We start from the raw sequence: 21,739 nt of genomic DNA, 5'->3' as shown, positions 1-21,739 counted from the left end.
ATATTATTATTATATATATTTTGAAATTTAAATTATCAAAAATTAAAATAAATACAATCACAAATCGCAGATTATCGATCCAGCAACTGATATAATTTTTTTTTTTTGTACTTAAATCGAGTGTGCGGACAGTCATACGATCATCAAACCAAGGGTAATTCAATAAAATATTACAATTATATTTTATTTTACATAACCAGATTAAATGATTATCTTATAATCACATAATTAAAATTATGTATGATAATCTCCAACCAAAGGTATCCTTAATAAGCTTAACTTTTACTGCCAAGACTATGGACATAACAATTAATGGTGGCATTTGAGAAAGTGCAAGTAAATTTTGGTGACAAAAGATAAATACGTTCGCCTCCAGCGTCCCCGTCAATCCGTCCCAGGGCCAACACGGAGGAAATAAATCACGGACGACTACTCACCTTTGGAATAATAACTAGCATATAAGGAAAATCTTGTTCCTGGTGGTGATGTTGAAAATTGAGTTATCTTTGCCGTTCGAAGGGAGGTAGAGGGATTGCTTTCGACTATTGCAATGCCTTCACTCTCATGTGGCAAAAGGTGATTCGCTCGCCCCCAGCGTCCCCGCCAACCTGTCCCTAGGCCAACATGGAGGAGGTAAATCACGAATGACTACTAGCCATTAGTGCAAATGGCCAAGATATGGGTCTCGATTCCATAGAAGCTAAGTTTAATTAAAGCATTGTACTTGGAAGGATCCTCCTCCTCTTCTATACCTTTTTCCTTATATTATGTTTACGCTAAAATATAGATAAAGAAGAGAAAAAAAATCTATAGTTAAAAGTTATTCTTGGAGGAGAGAAGATAAAAGGTAAAGAAAATTTTTTTTACATGCTTATTTATCTTAACAGAGAAAGTGGATATATATAACATAATTTTATAAATAAAAAAAGATACATACATCATTTTTTTTTGTACATGATATAATTTTATGAATTAAAAAGGGTACATGTATCATATTTTTATACAGAGCCGTACCTATCTTTGACGGGAAAATAAAAAGTGACCCTTTTGTTGATAAATAATTGTAATGTTCAGTTTGCAAATAATAAATACACAAAACACACAAATAAACCAAAAATAATGTATTACATCAATAAAAAGTTAATAAATATTTGAAATAATTACATAAACACTACTTGTCTAGCTGTTTTAGAGGCAAAAATATTTATTAAATCTGCATAATCTAATTGCCGGACTATTTCTTTCTCAATTGATAACATTGCTAGTCCATTTAGTCTATCCTATGACATTGTTGATCGAAGATAATTCTTGATTAACTTCAACTTCGAGAAACTTCTTTCTGCCGATGCAACTGTTACTGGTATGGTTAACAAAATCTTATAGGCAATGTAAGTATTTGGGAATAAACCATTTAGTTTTGTCAAACATTGTAGCATATCAATTGCTCTTTTTTCATTTGTTAAATAGCATCTCACGACCATCAACTCTGAACACAACTCATCACCATTAATGTCTGAACGTCCATCGTGACTCAAAAATTGTTGAAGCTCCATACAAGACTTCATCAAGCTAGTTAAAGGCTCACTCTTCAACTTCTCCAAATTCAATAAAAACCCAAAAATCTCTTGATATTGTTTAAATTGTTCAAATCGAACTTGAAGAGAAGATCGAGCTTGATCAATTATAAATAGAAAATATTCAACTCTAAAAGACTCTTCACCTGATCGTGTCACATTATCATTGTCACTTTCATCAAATTGTTTCTTTCTTCGAATGATGCATTTTTCTTGAAATTTAGGTTCAATCCCCATTTCACTTGCCATTTGTTTAGCTTCATTCATGGAACTAGCAAACCCTTCTTCTCTGAACTCATCAAGAAATTGATCAAGTCCTTGTAACAAATTGATCGCAATATCAATATCCATATCTTCAGATTGAATAAACTTCCTCACGATATTTATTGCTCGTAACAAGTTATACCAGATTACTATTCCAAGCAAGAACTCAAAACTCTCAAGATCATATAGGGCTAAGGTCTCAGCATCACTCTTTGTTTTAGAATCTTCAGCAACTTCTGCCAAGTCAAGTAAAACATCTCTTATATGTACAATTTGCTCCTTTATGGCTTTTACACTTTCAACATGACTTTCCCAACGGGTATGTGACAATGCCTTAACAGTCAAACCATGCACCTTATCTTTAAAAATTTTCCATCTCTTTGTAGAGGAAGAAAACAATGTGTAGATGTGTTGCACCACTCCAAAGAATGACTTGGCTTTAGGACAACATTCCACCATATCAACTAAGGCCAAATTAAGACTATGACAACCACACGGTGTATAAAAAGCTCTAGGATTTATTTCAAGTAATCTTTTTTGTACACCTTTGTGTCTTCCACTCATGTTAGATCCGTTGTCATACCCTTGTCCTCTTATGTCATCAATGTCAAGCCCAACTCTAGTTAACGCATTCATAAGTTTACTTGATAACCCAAGACCTGATGTGTCATCCACCTTCAAAAACTCAACCCAATATTCTTCTACTTTTGGTGTCTGTTGAATCATCCAAGCATCGTAGCACTAGAGACATTTGTTCTTAATGACTCGCAACTGGAGTACAATCAAGTATTACTGAAAAATATTTTGCATGTTTAACTTTTGCAATGATTGACCTTTTCACTTCATTTGCCAAAGTTTCTATCAATTCATTCTGAATTTTGGGACTAAAATATGTATATTGAGATTCCCTTGCTTCACAACGTCGAACATGCTCTTCCATCACTGGATCAAACTCAGCAACCATTTCTATCATTTGCAAAAATAGCCCATTATTCTCGACATAAAGTTTCTCATCATCCCCTCGAAAGGCCAAAGTATTTTTAGCAAGTGCTTTCACAATGGAGATTATTCTTGTTAACACTTGCCTCCAATGTTGTCTTTCTTTGTTGATTTGAAGTTGCATACTGTAATCAATTGTTTGATTTTTTTTCAGCCTCTTTTCTGATTCAACCCAAGCAATCATGCAGTCCATATGATCTCTACTAGCTTCATGTTGTTTAAGACTTCTATGCATATTACGCTAGTCTTTGTATCCATCATTAGCTAAATTCCCCATTCTACTCATCATTTGTTCAGTCTTGAACAACTTGCAACAAAAGCAAAATATTTTATCCAATGAAATAGAATATACAAGCCATCTTCTATCTATTGTTTGTCCATTTGTCATTACCCGTGTATAATGCGATGAATCAAAATGTCTATTGTTACTATCCTTGGGAAACAAAAAATCATTCACTCTTTTTGGACCCATTTCTATTAAGTAATCTCTCAATTTTTGACTGATGTTATTCCAATTTTCAGGATCCTGCAAATTCATAGTTGAATCTAATTTTTCATGTTGAGAGTCTTCTTCTAAGTTTTCATTCGACTCGATCAAATTGGCAGCCTCAACCAATTCCTCATTTTCATTGTGACTTTGTTCTTCAATCACCAAATTATCCCCTAATGCCTCTCTTTCTATTCTGCTACTTCTCCTAAAATATTTATTAATATCACCGGCTTGACTTTGAATTAATGCCTCCACTCTTTGTTTCATTTTTCTCTTTTGAGCTCCAGACATATATTTAGGAGGCATTTTTAATATTCTTTTATTATACCTGCAAGGTATTAAAATTAAATATTAACTCAATAATTCTCTACATTCAAGAGTAACAATATATTATGTTAGATTTTTTTGGATAGTTTTCTGATAAAAAATTGATTTAACCAAACGACATTTAATAAGAAGAGGCTGCTACAATTAACTGACAATGTGTATAAGAATACTATTAGACTAATTTCAAATTTTCAATGAATAAGAAAGCACATTATCTTACAATTTACATAATATATTTATATAAGCTAATTGCATATTCAAAAGATTTGATCACCTAACTGATTTTCTAATAGGTGATATATACAAACAACGTAACAAAGTAAAAGACGTAGCATGGAAAATCATCAAAAATGAAAAGGAGTTTAACATATTCTAGAAAATCATCAAAGTAAACTAATTGCTGGTTCAGTTATGAATTAACAAGCCTGAAACTAGAACTGATAAAAGAAAAAAAAAATCTGTGAAAATGATAGCACAAAAAGTAAAGCAGAGATCAAGAACTGATAAAAGAACAATGGAGAAAAGAAATCTCATCCAATGACCTAACTAACCTTTTTCTGTGAACTAATAAAAGAAATATCATCCAATTATCCAATACAAAAGTAAAGCAGAGAAAGCCTAAAGAAAGATTAAAATTTAAACATTTAAACTTAATGATGCACAAAAATAAAATCTTACCAAATTGTCTAATGTAATGTCGAAATCCTACTGCTGAGTCCAATATTCAAACTAAACTCTTTCTTTGATTTCTGCAGGTTGAAGCACAAGAAAGAACTTTGTTGTAGATAAAGTGCCTGAGAGGTGATAAAAATGAAAATAACTAATTGATTAAATGTGAACTGAAATTGAGCTCTTATCATCACCAAAAAATATGCCCTGAACAAAAGGCCAATGCATTATGCATGCTTCCACAATTCATACTAGACATAACATAGTAATTTGATTTGACATTAGCTGAAAACATTCTAGAGAATCGTTCAATGTACTCACGGCATATGAAGATTGAGAAAAAAAAATTGGAGGCTTTCCTAAATCTCTAGATAAAACAAAATAAAAGCTTTATCGACCAAAAAGAGGGGGGAAATCATCGTCATCATTCCAGATCTAAAAGAGCAAAGCAACGAAAAAAAGAATAGGAGAGTTCGGAGGAGGAACCTGATGCAAAAACAAAAAAAAAAAAAGCTAGCGGAGATCGCCGCTCCAGGGCACAAATTCGACTCGACTCGACACAACGCAGTAGGGAAGAGAGGCCGGGAGAAAACTGAAAAGGGTTTAGCCTTTTACCATTGTGTTTTTGTATAATAAAAAAAAAATTTTGGGGCCCCTTCCTGGGCCGGGCATGAGGCGGTCGCCTCTCTCGCCTTGTGAAAGGTCCGACCCTGTTTTTATATATGTTGTAATTTTATTAGGGGTGTAATTAAGTCAAGCCGAGCTGAACTCTTAAATATTTGAGTTTGGCTCGTTTATAATCAAGCTTTATTTAACGAATATATTCATGGCTCACGAGCTTATTCGAGTTTTTATCAAGCCTAAATGAGTTTAATAAATATAAATTATAAATTTAAATATTCATTAAAAATTAAATTATATATTTAGAGAAAATTATAATATTCTTATTAAAATTTATAATTTTATTCTAATAAATAAATTTAATATATTTCTCTATATTTTTCATAAGTAGAAGGTAAAATCTATAATTTCAATATCAAAATTATTATTTTTTCATGTAAAAGTTGATTCATGAACTTATTAACGAACATGTTCACGAGCTAACGAGCTGAGTATTGTGAAACTTGAGCTTGGTTTGTTTATCTTAACGAGCCTCATTAAACGAACTCAAATGAGCTTTTATCGAAACGAGCTTCAAATTTATGAATGAAAAGAGATACATGCGTTATTTTTTTCATCCGCTGTTTTTCATTTGATTTTAAGATAATTAATTTTAACTCCAAAACTATCTTATGATAAATTATATTTCTCTTATGTCTGAAAATTTTAATAAATAAATGATAAAAACTTTTCTAGCGTGAAAACTTTTCTTTAATTTTACTTTTCGCTCTCCTACATAAACTAACCATTAATCTCCACCAATCAAGGCGCATTCAAGACTTGTTCAAAGCCAAAATAATAACTGAGCTACAATACCAGTCTCCCTCATAGAGAAAAGTAGTTAGGTTGATCATCATAATAAAAAGAAGGCATGCAGCAAACAATAGGAAAATTTATTTTTATTTGTCTTTATCATCTTCAGAAGCATTAAAGTTTTATGAAAATTGATAGTGAGTTAGCATATTCTTTTTCCAGGAAAATTTTGGATTTTTTTTTTACAAAAGAAAATGCTCTTTCGTAGGATCAGGGGCGGATCCAGAGGGGGGGCGACATCGGCGGTCGCCCCCCTTCCGACAGTCGAACCCCTAGTATTATAGGGTTCCACCAATGGAAATAGAGGATATCGCCTCTTGTTCAAAGTAAAAATCGTCCCTCCATGCTTGAATTTCTGGATCCGCCACTGCGTAGGATTGTAGTAAAAGATGATTATATTCATCTTAAGTGTTCTTTATAGATCGTCATTATATTAAAGAAAGATAAATCACGAGATGATTTTATAGCTGACCACCAAGTGATTAGGAATAGGAGAAGTTTTCTCTGAGGGCATGCATCTGCTGAAATTTAATCCTACTCCATTATAATAAATCTATCAATTTTTAATAGACACCCTCATTATAATAAATCTGTCAATTTTTAATAGACACCCTCACGTGGACTTTTAGACAATGCTGCTTGAATGACTAAAAAAAAATTTAAAAAAAAAATAATTGACAGAAGAGTTCCATCTTTCATCATATTATTTAATATATAGAAATTGTTGTCTTAGGAATCATAGATAATTTTATCTCTAAATATGATAAATCCAGTTAGCCTCATGATAAACCTAGCTTTATCTCCAAATATGTGACAAAGATTATTTGCTCGCCCCCAGCACCTCCGTCAATCCATCCTTAAGTCAATACGGAGGAGGTAAAAGATTTATCTCCAAATATGCACCTTCGGCTAATTAGTTTGTTAAAAAAATAATGTCTACCTAAATATTTTCAAGGGAAAATAGATTATTTTTAATATTTGGTTGTAACTTTGAAACTTTTTTTTTTTGCACTTCTTTTCTTTTTTTCTCTCTATAGATATTGATTTTGTCCGAAAGCAGAGAAGATGACAAGCTAGGGATGTGACTTGAAGGCTAACGAAGAGAAGACTCCATATGGTCCTGCAACACAAGAGGCGTCAGTACCGAGCCGAGAAGAGGTTCCTGGCGTTGGCCCTCCAATGCCCAAGTCAATTTCTAGCAAGTGGAGAATAGTAGAAAACTGTAGCTAGAACATATGAAATTACGAAGTTCCGCATACCTCTTCCTATAAATGGGAACCCCTTTTTAAAGTGCATGTCATTGTAGTATCTGTGCACGCATCTCAAAGTGTGTGCATGTTTTCCAAGGCATCTTAGGAAAAGATAAGTCAAAAAGTGTCTCTGATACCTTTCCTTAAGTGAGCATGCATATCCCTGATGTGACAAGCTGGAAACTTCTAAAGTATGATTTGCCCACAGGACATATTCTGTTGTCAGTGGCACAAACCTCCAAAAGAGTATGAGGAAATATATGGGTGGGTCCCGCTATCAACCAATGTCCGTTCGGACGGGATGCCCTCGCTCAGGTGTGCTAAATAGAGCAATCTTCATTCACTTAGCTTTTCCATGGTCGGAGGGTTGTCTCTCATCCGAACGGACACGCCTCTCACTCGGCAGGGATGGCAGCCGAGGGATGCATTGCCTGTTTGTCTCTTAGTCTCGTGTTATCCGTTTGACCTTTCTTGTCCGCTTGGACATGTCGTCCGCCCAGCCGTAACTGGCCTGCTCAGCCAATTTGACGCCTTCCTTGACTTTGATTTCCACTTCAGCCGGTCTTTCTTGCTTTAACTTATCTTTGGTGGGACCCATCTTCATCACTATATCACAAGTATTCCCCTCAAGTCTAGTCGAAGGAGGCTGTAAGTCCGACTGACTGGATAGTTAGTGTGTTCTGGAACTCTTTCTTCCCAACCAAGTGTTCTAGGGTTTAGTGTCGCCGCTCAGCTATTACAGTTGTTGTTCTTTCTGCTCGCTTTGGCATCACGGAGTTTAAAGTTGTCGTTCAGCTATAATGTTCACTAGCACAAGGATTTATAGCCACCGCTCAGCTATGACATTCACTACTCAAGGGTTTATAGCCGCCGCTCAGCTATGTCGTTCACTGCTCAAGGGTTTATAGCCGCTGCTCGACTGTGATAATCACTGCACATGGATTTAGAGTTGCCGCTTGGTTGTGTCGTTCACTCTACCCTCCTCATGTCATTTGTCAAGAAGTTGTCTTTTCTCCGAGTAGAAATGTTGGAGTTTAGAGTCGTCGCTCGGCTATGATGATCACTACACAGGAGTTTATAGCCACTGCTCGGCTTTGTCGTGCACTTTAGCTAACTCTAAACTTCCTTTTGGTCATTCTTCCGATTGGTAATGTATACTCCAAGGTTGGTGCTACTCAGATCTATCAAGGGCGGCACTTAGTCATTTTCCAACTTCATTCTTATCTATGTTTTGGCCCCTCATCCCCACATAGTTCCTTTTAATTACCGCTAGCATCACCCTAATTTCTTGAAAACTGCTCAAATCCCCACTCATTAATGCAAAGCACGCTTAGCCATGTCCTATAATTATGCTTTCTCCTTCCTCATTAATGTCGCTTGTAATCGAACGCCACACGTCGCCTTTCCCTATCGTCGCATGTGTGATGTGACAAGAGACTATTTAGATTTGATGTGATCGCTACCTTTTGAAAATCAACCGCCCAAATTAGGTTTCGTTTTCTAAAACCCTGGATCGGACGACACAAGGTAGCCACAGGCAGGGTTTTTAAAGCCTGTAATTTTCTTTCTCACTGCCTATCGTCTTTATTCTCCGCCTTCTTCTTCTCTGCTTCATCGCCGGAGATCTTTCTTTAGTAAGCTCTCTCTCTTTTCTTCCCTTCTGATCTCTGATTTCTGATTTCTATACCTTATTCCATGGTTGTCTCCCTTTCCCCACCCCCAGCTGTCCCCGAGCAGTGGTATACCTCCACCGAGTCCAAATTTAACGGTGATGAGGTTTATCTGATGAAACTAACTTACCATTTTTTCGATGATTACCAAATCGGCATTCCTTCTGCCTACAACCGCCCTCATACATCTCCAAATAGTTTTCTCCCCTTCTTCAAAGACCAATTTTTTGCCGACCTACACTTTTCCATCCATCCATCCTTTTTTCTTGGAAGTTTGTAGATATTTTCACATTTCAATACATCAATTAGTGCCTAATTCCTTTACATTACTGTGCGAGGTTGTTGTCTTATTCTGTCTATACGGGATTGCCTTTGTATCCCACATGTTTCACTACTTCTATTATCCTAAGCTTTCTAAGCCGGGCATTTCCTTTTGTAAGCCCAAGTGGGCGTCGTTTATTTCGACAAAATGTCCTCCTCCAATAAATACTAGAAAGAGCATTACTTCTATGTTCGTCTCCCCGACCAACCCGGCTTTCCAACTGGCTAGCAGATATAATTGTCAAAGCTGTTAGAGTGTATACTAAAAGCCTAGCTTTTGTAAACATTTATTTTGAAATAAAAGAATCACATTGGTCAATATTTACATTTATTTGTTGAATGTAATTGTTCAATTAATTTATATAGTAGATAACATGGTGTGTGGTGTCACACACAGAAGATCATGTTATCGGTTCTTTATAAATTATAAATAGTTGCTCACGACTAAGATGGAAAGGAACAAACCATTGGAATAGTCGTAGTGTAATTAGGTATTAGTTTATCTTGACTAATACACTCTAAGTGTATTGAGTATGACCAATTAAGGCAAGTTCTTTTTATACTGACTTAATAAAAGAACTAGACCTTAGTTATTATGGAAGTGTGTACTCTTAATCCTAATATAATAACAAGCACATATATTTAGTAATTATTTCTTTGACTTATCAAAGGGTGAGATTTAGTTCGATAAATCAATAGGCCCGATAAGTTGGGAAATGATATTACTTATAGTGTGTGTTGTTGATTATACAATGAAACTGTGTCCTAGTTATCTAGGTTGAGAATGTTCCCAAGAGGAGCTCATAAGGATTGTCATGTTAAACCCTGCAGGTGGACTTAGTCCGACATGACGATGAAGTTGAGTGGTACTACTCTCGGAGATAGATATTAATTAAGTGAGCTGCCAGTAACTTACTTAATTAGTGGACATTCGTTATCTTAAACACAGGAAGACTAACACACTCATGATAAAAAGGAGCTCATAATGTAATTTGAGATTGGTGAGGTAGTGCGATAATAACTGTAACGACCCAATTTTCCTTATTTCAAGTTCTAAAAGTCCATAAAAATATTTGGAAATACTTTTAAAATATTCTAGAGATTTTTAGGAATTTTTAGAGTATTTTTACGTAATTTTTGGAGGTCGTTTAGTAGGGTTACAAAAAGAAAGAAGTTTTAAAAAAAACGTTGAAGGTGAGATTCGAACCCACGACCTCGGGTCGGACTGACCCAAGCAAAACCGACCTAACCAGCTGGGCTACACGGTTTTTGTTAACCTTATATGGAGAGAAATAGATTTAAGCTATAGTCGGAACAAATAAAATAAAAGAGAAGAAAAATAAGTTTGTAGAAGCAAGGGTTCGAACCCAGCTCCTCGGCCCAAGCAGAAACCGACCCAACCAGCTGAGCTATGCGGGTTTTGTTAACCAGGTATGTAGCGAAATATATTTAAGCTATAGTTGGAACGTTTAAAATAAATTGGAATTAAAAGTGCGCGGCTGAGGGTTCGAAGCCGAGACCTGTGGCTTCGAGCAAAACCCAACTGACCAGCTGCGCTAGCGGTCGGTGTTAATCAAATATGCAGCGACATATATATAATCTATAGTTATAATCGAAACCCTAGTTTTAAAAGGATCTAATTCCTTTTCTCCCGAGCCGAAAACCCTTTTCTTCTTCTCACGCGACGGCGCGACTCTTCTGCTCGGGCGAAACAGAGCCGTGTTAGGGTTTCGTCTCCGGCGCTTGAAAAAGGGCTCTCTCCGGCCGGTCTTCACCCAACTGTGATCTTCTCGTCGTGGAGAGCACGAGGACCTGAAGGAGACGCCGAGACCTTCACCTATCCGAAACCTTAGCAGCCATCTTCTCGGTTGTAAGTCCAAGGAAACAAGTGAGTTGATTCTCACCTGCAGTAGGAGTAGTTCCCCGATATTGATCTTCTCTTTTTGTTTGGTTTCGGAACTTGCTATTGTATTTGGATTTACTGCCGTGAACCTGAATTGATTTCCTTTGCTTTTAGTTGTAACCTGCCTAAGGATTTCGATATTTCTGTGAGGATTGATGGGTTAAAGGGTTCTGCCGTGAGGTTGAAAGGAAGAAGATGGAGAAGGAAAATTAAGGGAGAAGTGTGATGGGCATTTAGCTCCTTTTTGGTAACCTGCCGTGCCTCAAAAAAAAATTCCGGGAGGAATTGTATGCTGTGATCTTATGGATTAGGGCAATGGGCAGAAACGATTTACATGTTTAATAGCAGTAATTAGTTTTCCTTGTTGCAGGTATCACAATTCAATGTGTTGGACTGGGAAAAAAATGAAAGAATTAATTAGATTGGCATGTGGCAATTGTTTTTCTTCTTCACTGCTGTAGCACGTGATAGGAGGAATAATTGTCGTAGTAATTGGTTCTTTTTGTCTTCTTGATGTGGTACCGATCATGAAAAGATTTAGTTTCGTTTGAGCTTATAGCTTAATAAGTATGCACTGTCGGGTGATTTAGAAATTCTGTTTTTATCACTTAGCAAGCATGAACAACCTCTTAATTATGGAGTTCAGCTTTTATAATAAAGATTACAATTTGCCCTGCCATGGAACAAAATTGTCCAGTACATTAAGCTTGCAGATTTCTAGTTCTTTATGTTATTAAATGTGCATGAGTAGCATTTCTTCAAAGCAATCAGTTTCTAGTTTCTTTTTTTATAGCATGCAGATTTTTTAATAAGCAGATTTTCATAAGTACTGCTTGCAAATTTTGATAAGTATTGCATGCAGAACCTCAATCTTAGAACAGATTTTTACTAAGCTTAATATGCAGATTTTTATTAAGCATTAGTGTGCAGATTTTTATTAATCATTAGTGTGCAGATTTTTATTAAGTATTAGTGCAGATTTCTGTTGAGCATTAATATTGCAGAATTTTATTAGCATAGTATGCAGATTTTTGGTTTAAGCATTTCAAAGTTAGAATTTGCTTAAACATTTCAGTTTCTTTTAAAAGAAGTATTCTTTTAGAAGTATTAACAAGTATAAGAAAGCTAAAGAAAAGAAAGAAAAGGCCAAGGCCTTAAGTAGATCCTAAAGTCAAGACTTTAGGGATTTTGGCACACAAGGTGCTTAAATAAATGCCAAGGCATTTTATTATAAGAAGTATTTAAAGATAAAAAGTATTTTACTTTTAAAGGGCATGTACCGGACACAAGGTCCAAGGGATGGGCTCCAAGTTGCCCCTAGGCACAAGGCCTAGAAGTATCTTAGTAGTTTCGGGATTAGCTACCTCGATTCTTATTAAGAATGCGCGCAAAGTGGTACAATGCCGGGCCCAAAAGAAGTTTATTATTATTTTGAAGTGTTAAAGTATAAGTTTTGAAATAAATGAAACAAGCTTCAAATATGTTTAGAATTAGAAAGTTTAGTTCTTGATGTTTAAAGCATTCAGTAGTAGTTTTATTTGTTTCTTGCTACTAGATTATTCAGCATGTTTAGCTTTATTTGCTTTCAGCATGCAGTTAGTATATTATTCTTGTGAGCATGAGTAGCTTTACAAGTTTAGTAGCTTTACATGTTTAGTATTTCAGTTAGTATGTTTCCTTTATTGGATTATGAGCATGATTAGCTATACATGTTTAATATTTCAGTTAGTATGCTTCCTTTATTGGATTATGAGCATGATTAGCTATACATGTTTAGTATTTCAGTTAGTATGATTCCTTTATTGGATTTTGAGCATGATTAGCTATACATGATTAGTATTTCAGTTAGTTTGATTCCTTTGCTATTTATGAGCATGAGTAGCTTTACATGTTAGCATTCAGTTTTAGCATGTTTTTTATTTATATACGTGCATATCGAGTTTTTGTGAGTAGATAGCGCTCACTAAGCTTTATGCTTATAGACTGCACTTCCTCCTACTGCAGATAAAGGAAAGGAAAAGATTTAGCAAGGAAGGCGACAAGGTGGTGGTGATGAAGGTGTGTGATGCCAGGACTATGGAGAGATCATGAGTTTGCTAAGGAAACTGTCAAGACTCCTTTGAGTTTTCTTTCAGTTATTAAGTTGATAGAGATTGTATTAGTTGTTTCCTTTGTCTATGTTGATTAATTGAGTCTATTCCGCATTGTTAGTTGAGTTATTTCCTATTGTTGGAGCTATATAGTTTTCTATTGCTAGAATAGTTTCTTTTTAGTGTCGTGTTATTATTTCTGCGTGGTTGTGAAAAATATGTTCCAGCCGCCTGTGGCTGTGTATATAGTGTTTGTATTCCAGTTTGGGGTCACCGGTACAGGGGAGATTCTGCCGAAATTTTTCGGTAGGGTTTTCCTAGAGATTTTTAATAAACCGGTTAAGTAGAGTAGTAGATAAGTAACGGTCACTCTTAGAGAGTAGTAGTAGTAGTAAGAAGGGTGGTCGTTACAGTTGGTATCAGAGCAGTGTTCCATTCTCCAGCATCACACACACATCAGCATCATCCTTGCCGTCTCCAAGTAAGAAAGTATTTAAATTCTTTCTTTATTCTGCTTTCCTTATTATTAACTGCAGTATAGAGTATTTGTTTTTAAGTGCTTAAGTAAGATAGAAGTTTGTTTCTCTTTTATTCATATACCTAAGTTTGGTTAGGAAGGATAGAGAAGATAACAAGTCTCTTTCTTTGCATAATTAGATGGCAAGAAGAGAACATCCCCGTACTGTTCATACTGAGAACCAAGTTCAGGAGAACGAAGAGCCCAGAATCCCTGGGCCTATTCTCTCTGAAGTTGTTACTCAACTTCAGAGACAAGTAGCGAGCAGCAGCAAGTGATTGTCAATCTAATGGCCAATCAGAAGCCAGCTCCTCCCACTCCCCCAACCATTAATGTGGAGACTCCAGTGGTGACTGAAGTCCTATCAGTTGCCCTGGAAGTCGCCACAACACCTAGAAGACAAGAAGCATATCTCATCCAGTGGCTGAAGCTGAAACCAGAAAGCTTCTCAGGAACGACTGAGCCCTAGGATGTCCAGGCTTGGTTCAAGACATTTGAGAGCACAATGGAGCTTCTTGACTGACCAGAAGTCGAGAAGGTTGATACCATTAAGTGTGCCTCTTTCTGCCTATCTGGAGATGCTTGTATGTAGTGGGAGCGAGTTAAGAGTAAGTGAGCAGTCAACCAGATGAGCTGGGTTGACTTCGAGACAAGGTGACCTACCAGTAGAAGAAGCGGTTAAAAGATTTAACAGGCTAGCTCACCTTTGCTTAGAGTTAGTAAGTACAGTGAAAGAATGAGTCAGACTAATGCTCCTAATGCTGAGACTAGAAATAACACCTAATGTGAGTAGTGAAACTCACCGACCATAGATTGGTGAAGAGCTAGTCAGCAGGGCATTAGTGAGCACTATCTGAATAGCAACAAGACACAACAAAAGCAACACAAGCCAGTCAAAATAGAAGACAAGACAGTGGGGAAACAGGGATCCCAATCAAGTAATCAGAACTGAAGGACAAAGATAACAAGAAAGACTCAAGCAGGAAGATGTTCGGGTAGTTTGTGAGTATCCAGAGGTATTCCTAGAAGAGCTACTTGGACTATCTCCCAACAGAGAAGTGGAGCCAATTTCAAAAGCTCCGTACCGAATTTCTCAAGCAGAGCTAAACGAGTTACAAGAACAATTTCAGGAGCTACTTGGCAAGGGTTACATCCGCCCTAGTCATTCACTTTGGGGAGCTCCTGTGTTGTTCGTTAAGAAGAAAGACGGATCCATGCTAATGTGCATAGATTTTAGAGCGTTGAGCAAAGTAGCAGTTAGGGACAAGTACCCTCATTCCAGAATAGATGATCTATATGATCAGCTAAAAAGGGCAATAGTGTTCTCAAAGATAGACCTGCGCTCTGAGTACCATCAGCTAAAAGTGAAGGAAAGAGACATACCCAGAACGGCTTTCAGGACCAGATACGGATACTACGAGTTCGTAGTCATGCCTTTTGGTGTGACTAATGCACCTGCAGTTTTCATGGACCTGATGAACAGAGTGTTTAGAGAATACCTTGATAAATTTGTCATTGTGTTCATCGATGACATTCTAATCTATTCCAGAACCCCAGAGGAGCATGACACGCACTTGAGAATAGTCCTGCAGACCCTACAGCAGAAACAGCTTTATGCTAAGTTCTCAAAGTGCGGATTCTGGTTAGATCAGGTGGCATTTCTAGGCCACATAATTTCTAAAGAAAGTATCCAAGTGGATCCAGCCAAAATAGAAGCAGTCAACAACTGGAGTAGACCCAAGAATGCCAGGGAGATCAGAAGCTTCCTTGGTTTAGCTGGGTACTACCGGAAATTCGTGGAAGACTTTTCCAGAATAGCCTCTCCACTTACAGCCCTCACCAGAAAGAACAAGAAGTTTGAATGGTCAGATAAATGTGAACAGAGTTTCCAAGAGTTGAAGAAGAGACTGACCAGTACTCCCATTCTGACAGTCCCAGAAAGTGACAAGAGTTTTGACATCTAAAGTGATGCTTCCAAGATGGGTCTAGGAGCTGTACTCATGCAAGAAGGAAAAAAATTATAGCTTATGCTTCCAAGCAAAGCTAATAAAGTGGCAGATGCACTAAGCAGAAAATCCAGTGCATCCCTGATGTCCCTGTCATCATTAGCCTTGCCACAACAGAAGGAGTTATCAGATTTCGAACTTGAAATTATTTATGGGCAATTCTCTGCATTGACCTTAGAGTCAACCCTACTCGAGGATATCCAGAGAAAGCAAAGTGAAGATCCTGATATCCAAAAGATCAAGCAAGGGATACAGGAAGAAGGAAATTCGGAGTTTCGAGTATCAGACAGTGGAATTCTTTATCAGGGGAGTCGCCTTTGTGTTCCCAATGATGAAGAGATGAGAAAGAAAATTTTGGAAGAAGCTCATAGTACACCTTATTCCATGCATCCTGGTTCTACCAAGATGTATCAAGACGTGAAACAAAGATTCTGGTGGTCTGGACTCAAAAGAGATGTAGCTAAATATGTCAGTACCTGCCTGACATGTCAGAGGGTCAAAGCAGAACACCAGAGACCGGGAGGAGTTCTACAACCTCTTCCAATACCAGAGTGGAAGTGGGAAGACATATCCATGGACTTTATAGTAGGTCTCCCAAGAACCACAAATGGATATGATGCGATATGGGTGATAGTGGACAGATTGACCAAGTCTGCTCATTTTCTAGCCATCAGGGTGTCTCACTCTATAGAGCAGTTGGCACAGCTGTATGTTAAAGAGGTGATCATACTTCACGGAGTTCCTAAATCTATTGTTTCTGATAGAGATGGGCGCTTCACCTCTCACTTTTGAGAGTGTGTTCAGAATGCACTAGACACCAAACTCAAGTTCAGCACAGCTTTCCATCCACAGACTGATGGACAGACAGAGCGAGTAAATCAGATTCTAGAAGATATGCTCAAAGCTTGTGCATTAGATTTCAAGGGAAGTTGGTGCAAGTATCTGTGCTTAGCTGAGTTTGCCTACAACAACATCTATCAGGCCACCATCAAGATGGCTCCTTATGAGGCATTGTATGGCAGGAAGTGCAGATCACCCATTTGCTGGCAAGAAGCAGGTGAAAGAAGAGAGATGGAAATGGAACTGGGCATTCAGACAGAGCTGATAGATGAGACTACTCAGGCTATTCTGAAGATCAGACAGAGAATTGAGACTGCCCAGAGTAGACAGAAGAGTTATGCTGACACACGCCGTAGGCCGCTTGAATTCCAAGTAGGGGATTCAGTCTTTTTCAAGGTCGCTCCTATGAGGGGAGTGATGAGATTTGGCAAGAAGGGCAAATTAAGTCCTCGTTATGTAGGGCCTTACCTGATCACAGAAAGGATTTGGAAAGTAGCTTACAAGCTGGATTTACCACAAGACATGTCAGCAATACATAATGTGTTTCATGTCTCCATGTTAAAGAAGTGCCTCCACGACCCTAGCCAAGTGATTGAGCCTCAGTCAGTGCAGATCCAAGAGGATCTTAGTTATGAGAGTAGACCTACACAGATAGTGGACAGAGCAGTCAAGAGACTAAGAAATAAAGAAGTACCACTAGTGAAGGTTATCTGGCAGAACCAGAAGCACGAGGAAGTCACTTGGGAGTGGGAGGACAGTATGAGACAGAAGTATCCAGAGATATTCTAAGTTCGAGGACGAACTTTTTATAAGGTATGGGGAATTGTAATGACCCAATTTTCCCTATTTCAAGTTCTAAAAGTCCATAAAAATATTTGGAAATACTTTTAAAATATTCTAGAGATTTTTAGGAATTTTTAGAGTATTTTTACGTAATTTTTGGAGGTCGTTTAGTAGGGTTACAAAAAGAAAGAAGTTTTAAAAAAAACGTTGAAGGTGAGATTCGAACCCACGACCTCGGGTCGGACTGACCCAAGCAAAACCGACCTAACCAGCTGGGCTACACGGTTTTTGTTAACCTTATATAGAGAGAAATAGATTTAAGCTATAGTCGGAACAAATAAAATAAAAGAGAAGAAAAATAAGTTTGTAGAAGCAAGGGTTCGAACCCAGCTCCTCGGCCCAAGCAGAAACCGGCCCAACCAGCTGAGCTATGCGGGTTTTGTTAACCAGGTATGTAGCGAAATATATTTAAGCTATAGTTGGAACGTTTAAAATAAATTGGAATTAAAAGTGCGCGGCTGAGGGTTCGAAGCCGAGACCTGTGGCTTCGAGCAAAACCCAACTGACCAGCTGCGCTAGCGGTCGGTGTTAATCAAATATGCAGCGACATATATATAATCTATAGTTATAATCGAAACCCTAGTTTTAAAAGGATCTAATTCCTTTTCTCCCGAGCCGAAAACCCTTTTCTTCTTCTCACGCGACGGCGCGACTCTTCTGCTCGGGCGAAACAGAGCCGTGTTAGGGTTTCATCTCCGGCGCTTGAAAAAGGGCTCTCTCCGGCCGGTCTTCACCCAACTGTGATCTTCTCGTCGTGGAGAGCACGAGGACCTGAAGGAGACGCCGAGACCTTCACCTATCCGAAACCTTAGCAGCCATCTTCTCGGTTGTAAGTCCAAGGAAACAAGTGAGTTGATTCTCACCTGCAGTAGGAGTAGTTCCCCGATATTGATCTTCTCTTTTTGTTTGGTTTCGGAACTTGCTATTGTATTTGGATTTACTGCCGTGAACCTGAATTGATTTCCTTTGCTTTTAGTTGTAACCTGCCTAAGGATTTCGATATTTCTGTGAGGATTGATGGGTTAAAGGGTTCTGCCGTGAGGTTGAAAGGAAGAAGATGGAGAAGGAAAATTAAGGGAGAAGTGTGATGGGCATTTAGCTCCTTTTTGGTAACCTGCCGTGCCTCAAAAAAAAAAATTCCGGGAGGAATTGTATGCTGTGATCTTATGGATTAGGGCAATGGGCAGAAACGATTTACATGTTTAATAGCAGTAATTAGTTTTCCTTGTTGCAGGTATCACAATTCAATGTGTTGGACTGGGAAAAAAATGAAAGAATTAATTAGATTGGCATGTGGCAATTGTTTTTCTTCTTCACTGCTGTAGCACGTGATAGGAGGAATAATTGTCGTAGTAATTGGTTCTTTTTGTCTTCTTGATGTGGTACCGATCATGAAAAGATTTAGTTTCGTTTGAGCTTATAGCTTAATAAGTATGCACTGCCGGGTGATTTAGAAATTCTGTTTTTATCACTTAGCAAGCATGAACAACCTCTTAATTATGGAGTTCAGCTTTTATAATAAAGCTTACAATTTGCCCTGCCATGGAACAAAATTGTCCAGTACATTAAGCTTGCAGATTTCTAGTTCTTTATGTTATTAAATGTGCATGAGTAGCATTTCTTCAAAGCAATCAGTTTCTAGTTTCTTTTTTTTATAGCATGCAGATTTTTAATAAGCAGATTTTCATAAGTACTGCTTGCAAATTTTGATAAGTATTGCATGCAGAACCTCAATCTTAGAACAGATTTTTACTAAGCTTAATATGCAGATTTTTATTAAGCATTAGTGTGCAGATTTTTATTAATCATTAGTGTGCAGATTTTTATTAAGTATTAGTGCAGATTTCTGTTGAGCATTAATATTGCAGAATTTTTATTAGTTCAGTATGCAGATTTTTGGTTTAAGCATTTCAAAGTTAGAATTTGCTTAAACATTTCAGTTTCTTTTAAAAGAAGTATTCTTTTAGAAGTATTAACAAGTATAAGAAAGCTAAAGAAAAGAAAGAAAAGGCCAAGGCCTTAAGTAGATCCTAAAGTCAAGACTTTAGGGATTTTGGCACACAAGGTGCTTAAATAAATGCCAAGGCATTTTATTATAAGAAGTATTTAAAGATAAAAAGTATTTTACTTTTAAAGGGCATGTACCGGACACAAGGTCCAAGGGATGGGCTCCAAGTTGCCCCTAGGCACAAGGCCTAGAAGTATCTTAGTAGTTTCGGGATTAGCTACCTCGATTCTTATTAAGAATGCGCGCAAAGTGGTACAATGCCGGGCCCAAAAGAAGTTTATTATTATTTTGAAGTGTTAAAGTATAAGTTTTGAAATAAATGAAACAAGCTTCAAATATGTTTAGAATTAGAAAGTTTAGTTCTTGATGTTTAAAGCATTCAGTAGTAGTTTTATTTGTTTCTTGCTACTAGATTATTCAGCATGTTTAGCTTTATTTGCTTTCAGCATGCAGTTAGTATATTATTCTTGTGAGCATGAGTAGCTTTACAAGTTTAGTAGCTTTACATGTTTAGTATTTCAGTTAGTATGTTTCCTTTATTGGATTATGAGCATGATTAGCTATACATGTTTAATATTTCAGTTAGTATGCTTCCTTTATTGGATTATGAGCATGATTAGCTATACATGTTTAGTATTTCAGTTAGTATGATTCCTTTATTGGATTTTGAGCATGATTAGCTATACATGATTAGTATTTCAGTTAGTTTGATTCCTTTGCTATTTATGAGCATGAGTAGCTTTACATGTTAGCATTCAGTTTTAGCATGTTTTTTATTTATATACGTGCATATCGAGTTTTTGTGAGTAGATAGCGCTCACTAAGCTTTATGCTTATAGACTGCACTTCCTCCTACTGCAGATAAAGGAAAGGAAAAGATTTAGCAAGGAAGGCGACAAGGTGGTGGTGATGAAGGTGTGTGATGCCAGGACTATGGAGAGATCATGAGTTTGCTAAGGAAACTGTCAAGACTCCTTTGAGTTTTCTTTCAGTTATTAAGTTGATAGAGATTGTATTAGTTGTTTCCTTTGTCTATGTTGATTAATTGAGTCTATTCCGCATTGTTAGTTGAGTTATTTCCTATTGTTGGAGCTATATAGTTTTCTATTGCTAGAATAGTTTCTTTTTAGTGTCGTGTTATTATTTCTGCGTGGTTGTGAAAAATATGTTCCAGCCGCCTGTGGCTGTGTATATAGTGTTTGTATTCCAGTTTGGGGTCACCGGTACAGGGGAGATTCTGCCGAAATTTTTCGGTAGGGTTTTCCTAGAGATTTTTAATAAACCGGTTAAGTAGAGTAGTAGATAAGTAACGGTCACTCTTAGAGAGTAGTAGTAGTAGTAAGAAGGGTGGTCGTTACAATAACTCTCTAGTGGAATGAGTTATTATCGATGAACTTGAGTTGTGTGTTCGAAGCGAACACGGGATACTCAAGCTCATCGGAAGGCCAAAACTAATTTCTCCTCTAGGTCTCTGTCATAGCCTCATTAAAGCCTCAAGTCCATCCAATAAAAGCCCATCTTGGTGTCCAAGAAGGGGGCCGGCCCAATGCTTGGTGACCAAGCAAGGGCCGGCCACATTATCCTCTTAAGGGGCCGACCCCTTGCTTGGTGCCCAAGCAAGAGGGGGCCGGCCACAATAATTCAAACAAGGAGGGGTGTTTTGAATTTTTAAAATCTTCTCTTTGTAGAAAACTACAAGTTGTAAAAGAGAGATTTTAAATTTTAAAACTTTCCTTATTTGAATTAGGCCACATGTTTTAAAAGAAAGTTTAAAAGTTTTAAAACTTCCTTTTGGTTTTAAGAAAAAAGGAAGAGAAGTTTTAAAATTTAAATTTTCTATCACCATGTTAAAAAAGGAAATTTTATAAGAGAAGTTTTAAATTTTAAAACATAGTTTTAATTTTTAAAACTTTCCTTTTTTAACATCCACTTTAGGAAAGAGAGCTTGTAAAATTTTATGAGAGGTTTTCTTCTTGTAAAATTTTATAAAAAAAAATTATTATTCCTTCCTATAAGTGGCCGGCCACCCTTGCTTGGTGCCCAAGCAAGGGGCCGGCCAAATCATTATCCAATCAATCCATGATTTGGTGATTGATTCAATCAAGAGGAAAGGAAAAAGAAAAATAAAAAGGGAAAAGGAAAAACAAGAGGAAGATTTTAATTTTTTGTAAAAAGTCTTTCCTTATTTGCCTTGGGCAAGTAATATAAAAGAAGGGGTGGGGATGCCTCATGAGCAATCAATTCTTATTCTCTTGCTTGGAGATCTTGGTATGGTCGGCCCCTCTCTCTTCTTTTTTCCCTTTGCTCTCTTTTCCTTTGGTGGTGGTGGTGGCCGGATTTTAGAGGAAGAGGAAGAAAGATTTTGGGTGGTGTTCATCTTGGAGGATCGTCGCCCACACGACGTCCAAGATGAGGCGAGAAATACGGCAGAAGATCTCGAGGTCATTAGCATACAAAGAGAAGGTATAATTAGCAATTATTTTCTGCATCATGCT

General features: G+C 37.2%; 2 protein-coding genes across 2 annotated transcripts; both read right to left on the bottom strand.

Annotated features, from left to right (window-relative positions):
* Positions 1-1,280: 1,280 nt before the first annotated feature.
* Positions 1,281-2,297, bottom strand: LOC122011232 (52 kDa repressor of the inhibitor of the protein kinase-like). Its single transcript, XM_042567630.1, has one exon. The coding sequence runs from the start codon at positions 2,295-2,297 to the stop codon at positions 1,281-1,283; it is 1,017 nt and encodes a 338-aa protein (XP_042423564.1).
* A 298-nt stretch (positions 2,298-2,595) lies between these two features.
* On the bottom strand, positions 2,596-3,072 carry LOC122011231 (zinc finger MYM-type protein 1-like). The gene has a single exon (XM_042567629.1). The coding sequence runs from the start codon at positions 3,070-3,072 to the stop codon at positions 2,596-2,598; it is 477 nt and encodes a 158-aa protein (XP_042423563.1).
* Between the last annotated feature and the right edge of the window lie 18,667 nt (positions 3,073-21,739).

This window comes from Zingiber officinale, chromosome 8A (genome assembly GCF_018446385.1).
Source record: "Zingiber officinale cultivar Zhangliang chromosome 8A, Zo_v1.1, whole genome shotgun sequence".
NCBI lineage: Eukaryota > Viridiplantae > Streptophyta > Magnoliopsida > Zingiberales > Zingiberaceae > Zingiber > Zingiber officinale.
The sequence above is the reverse complement of the archived record's forward strand: the minus strand, read 5'-3'. Positions and strand labels throughout refer to the sequence as shown.

What these genes read in the sequence shown, in the direction of transcription:
- LOC122011232 (XM_042567630.1), bottom strand. Translation starts at nt 2,297, where the DNA reads ATGGTGGAATGTTGTCCTAAAGCCAAGTCATTCTTTGGAGTGGTGCAA.
- LOC122011231 (XM_042567629.1), bottom strand. Translation starts at nt 3,072, where the DNA reads ATGCATAGAAGTCTTAAACAACATGAAGCTAGTAGAGATCATATGGAC.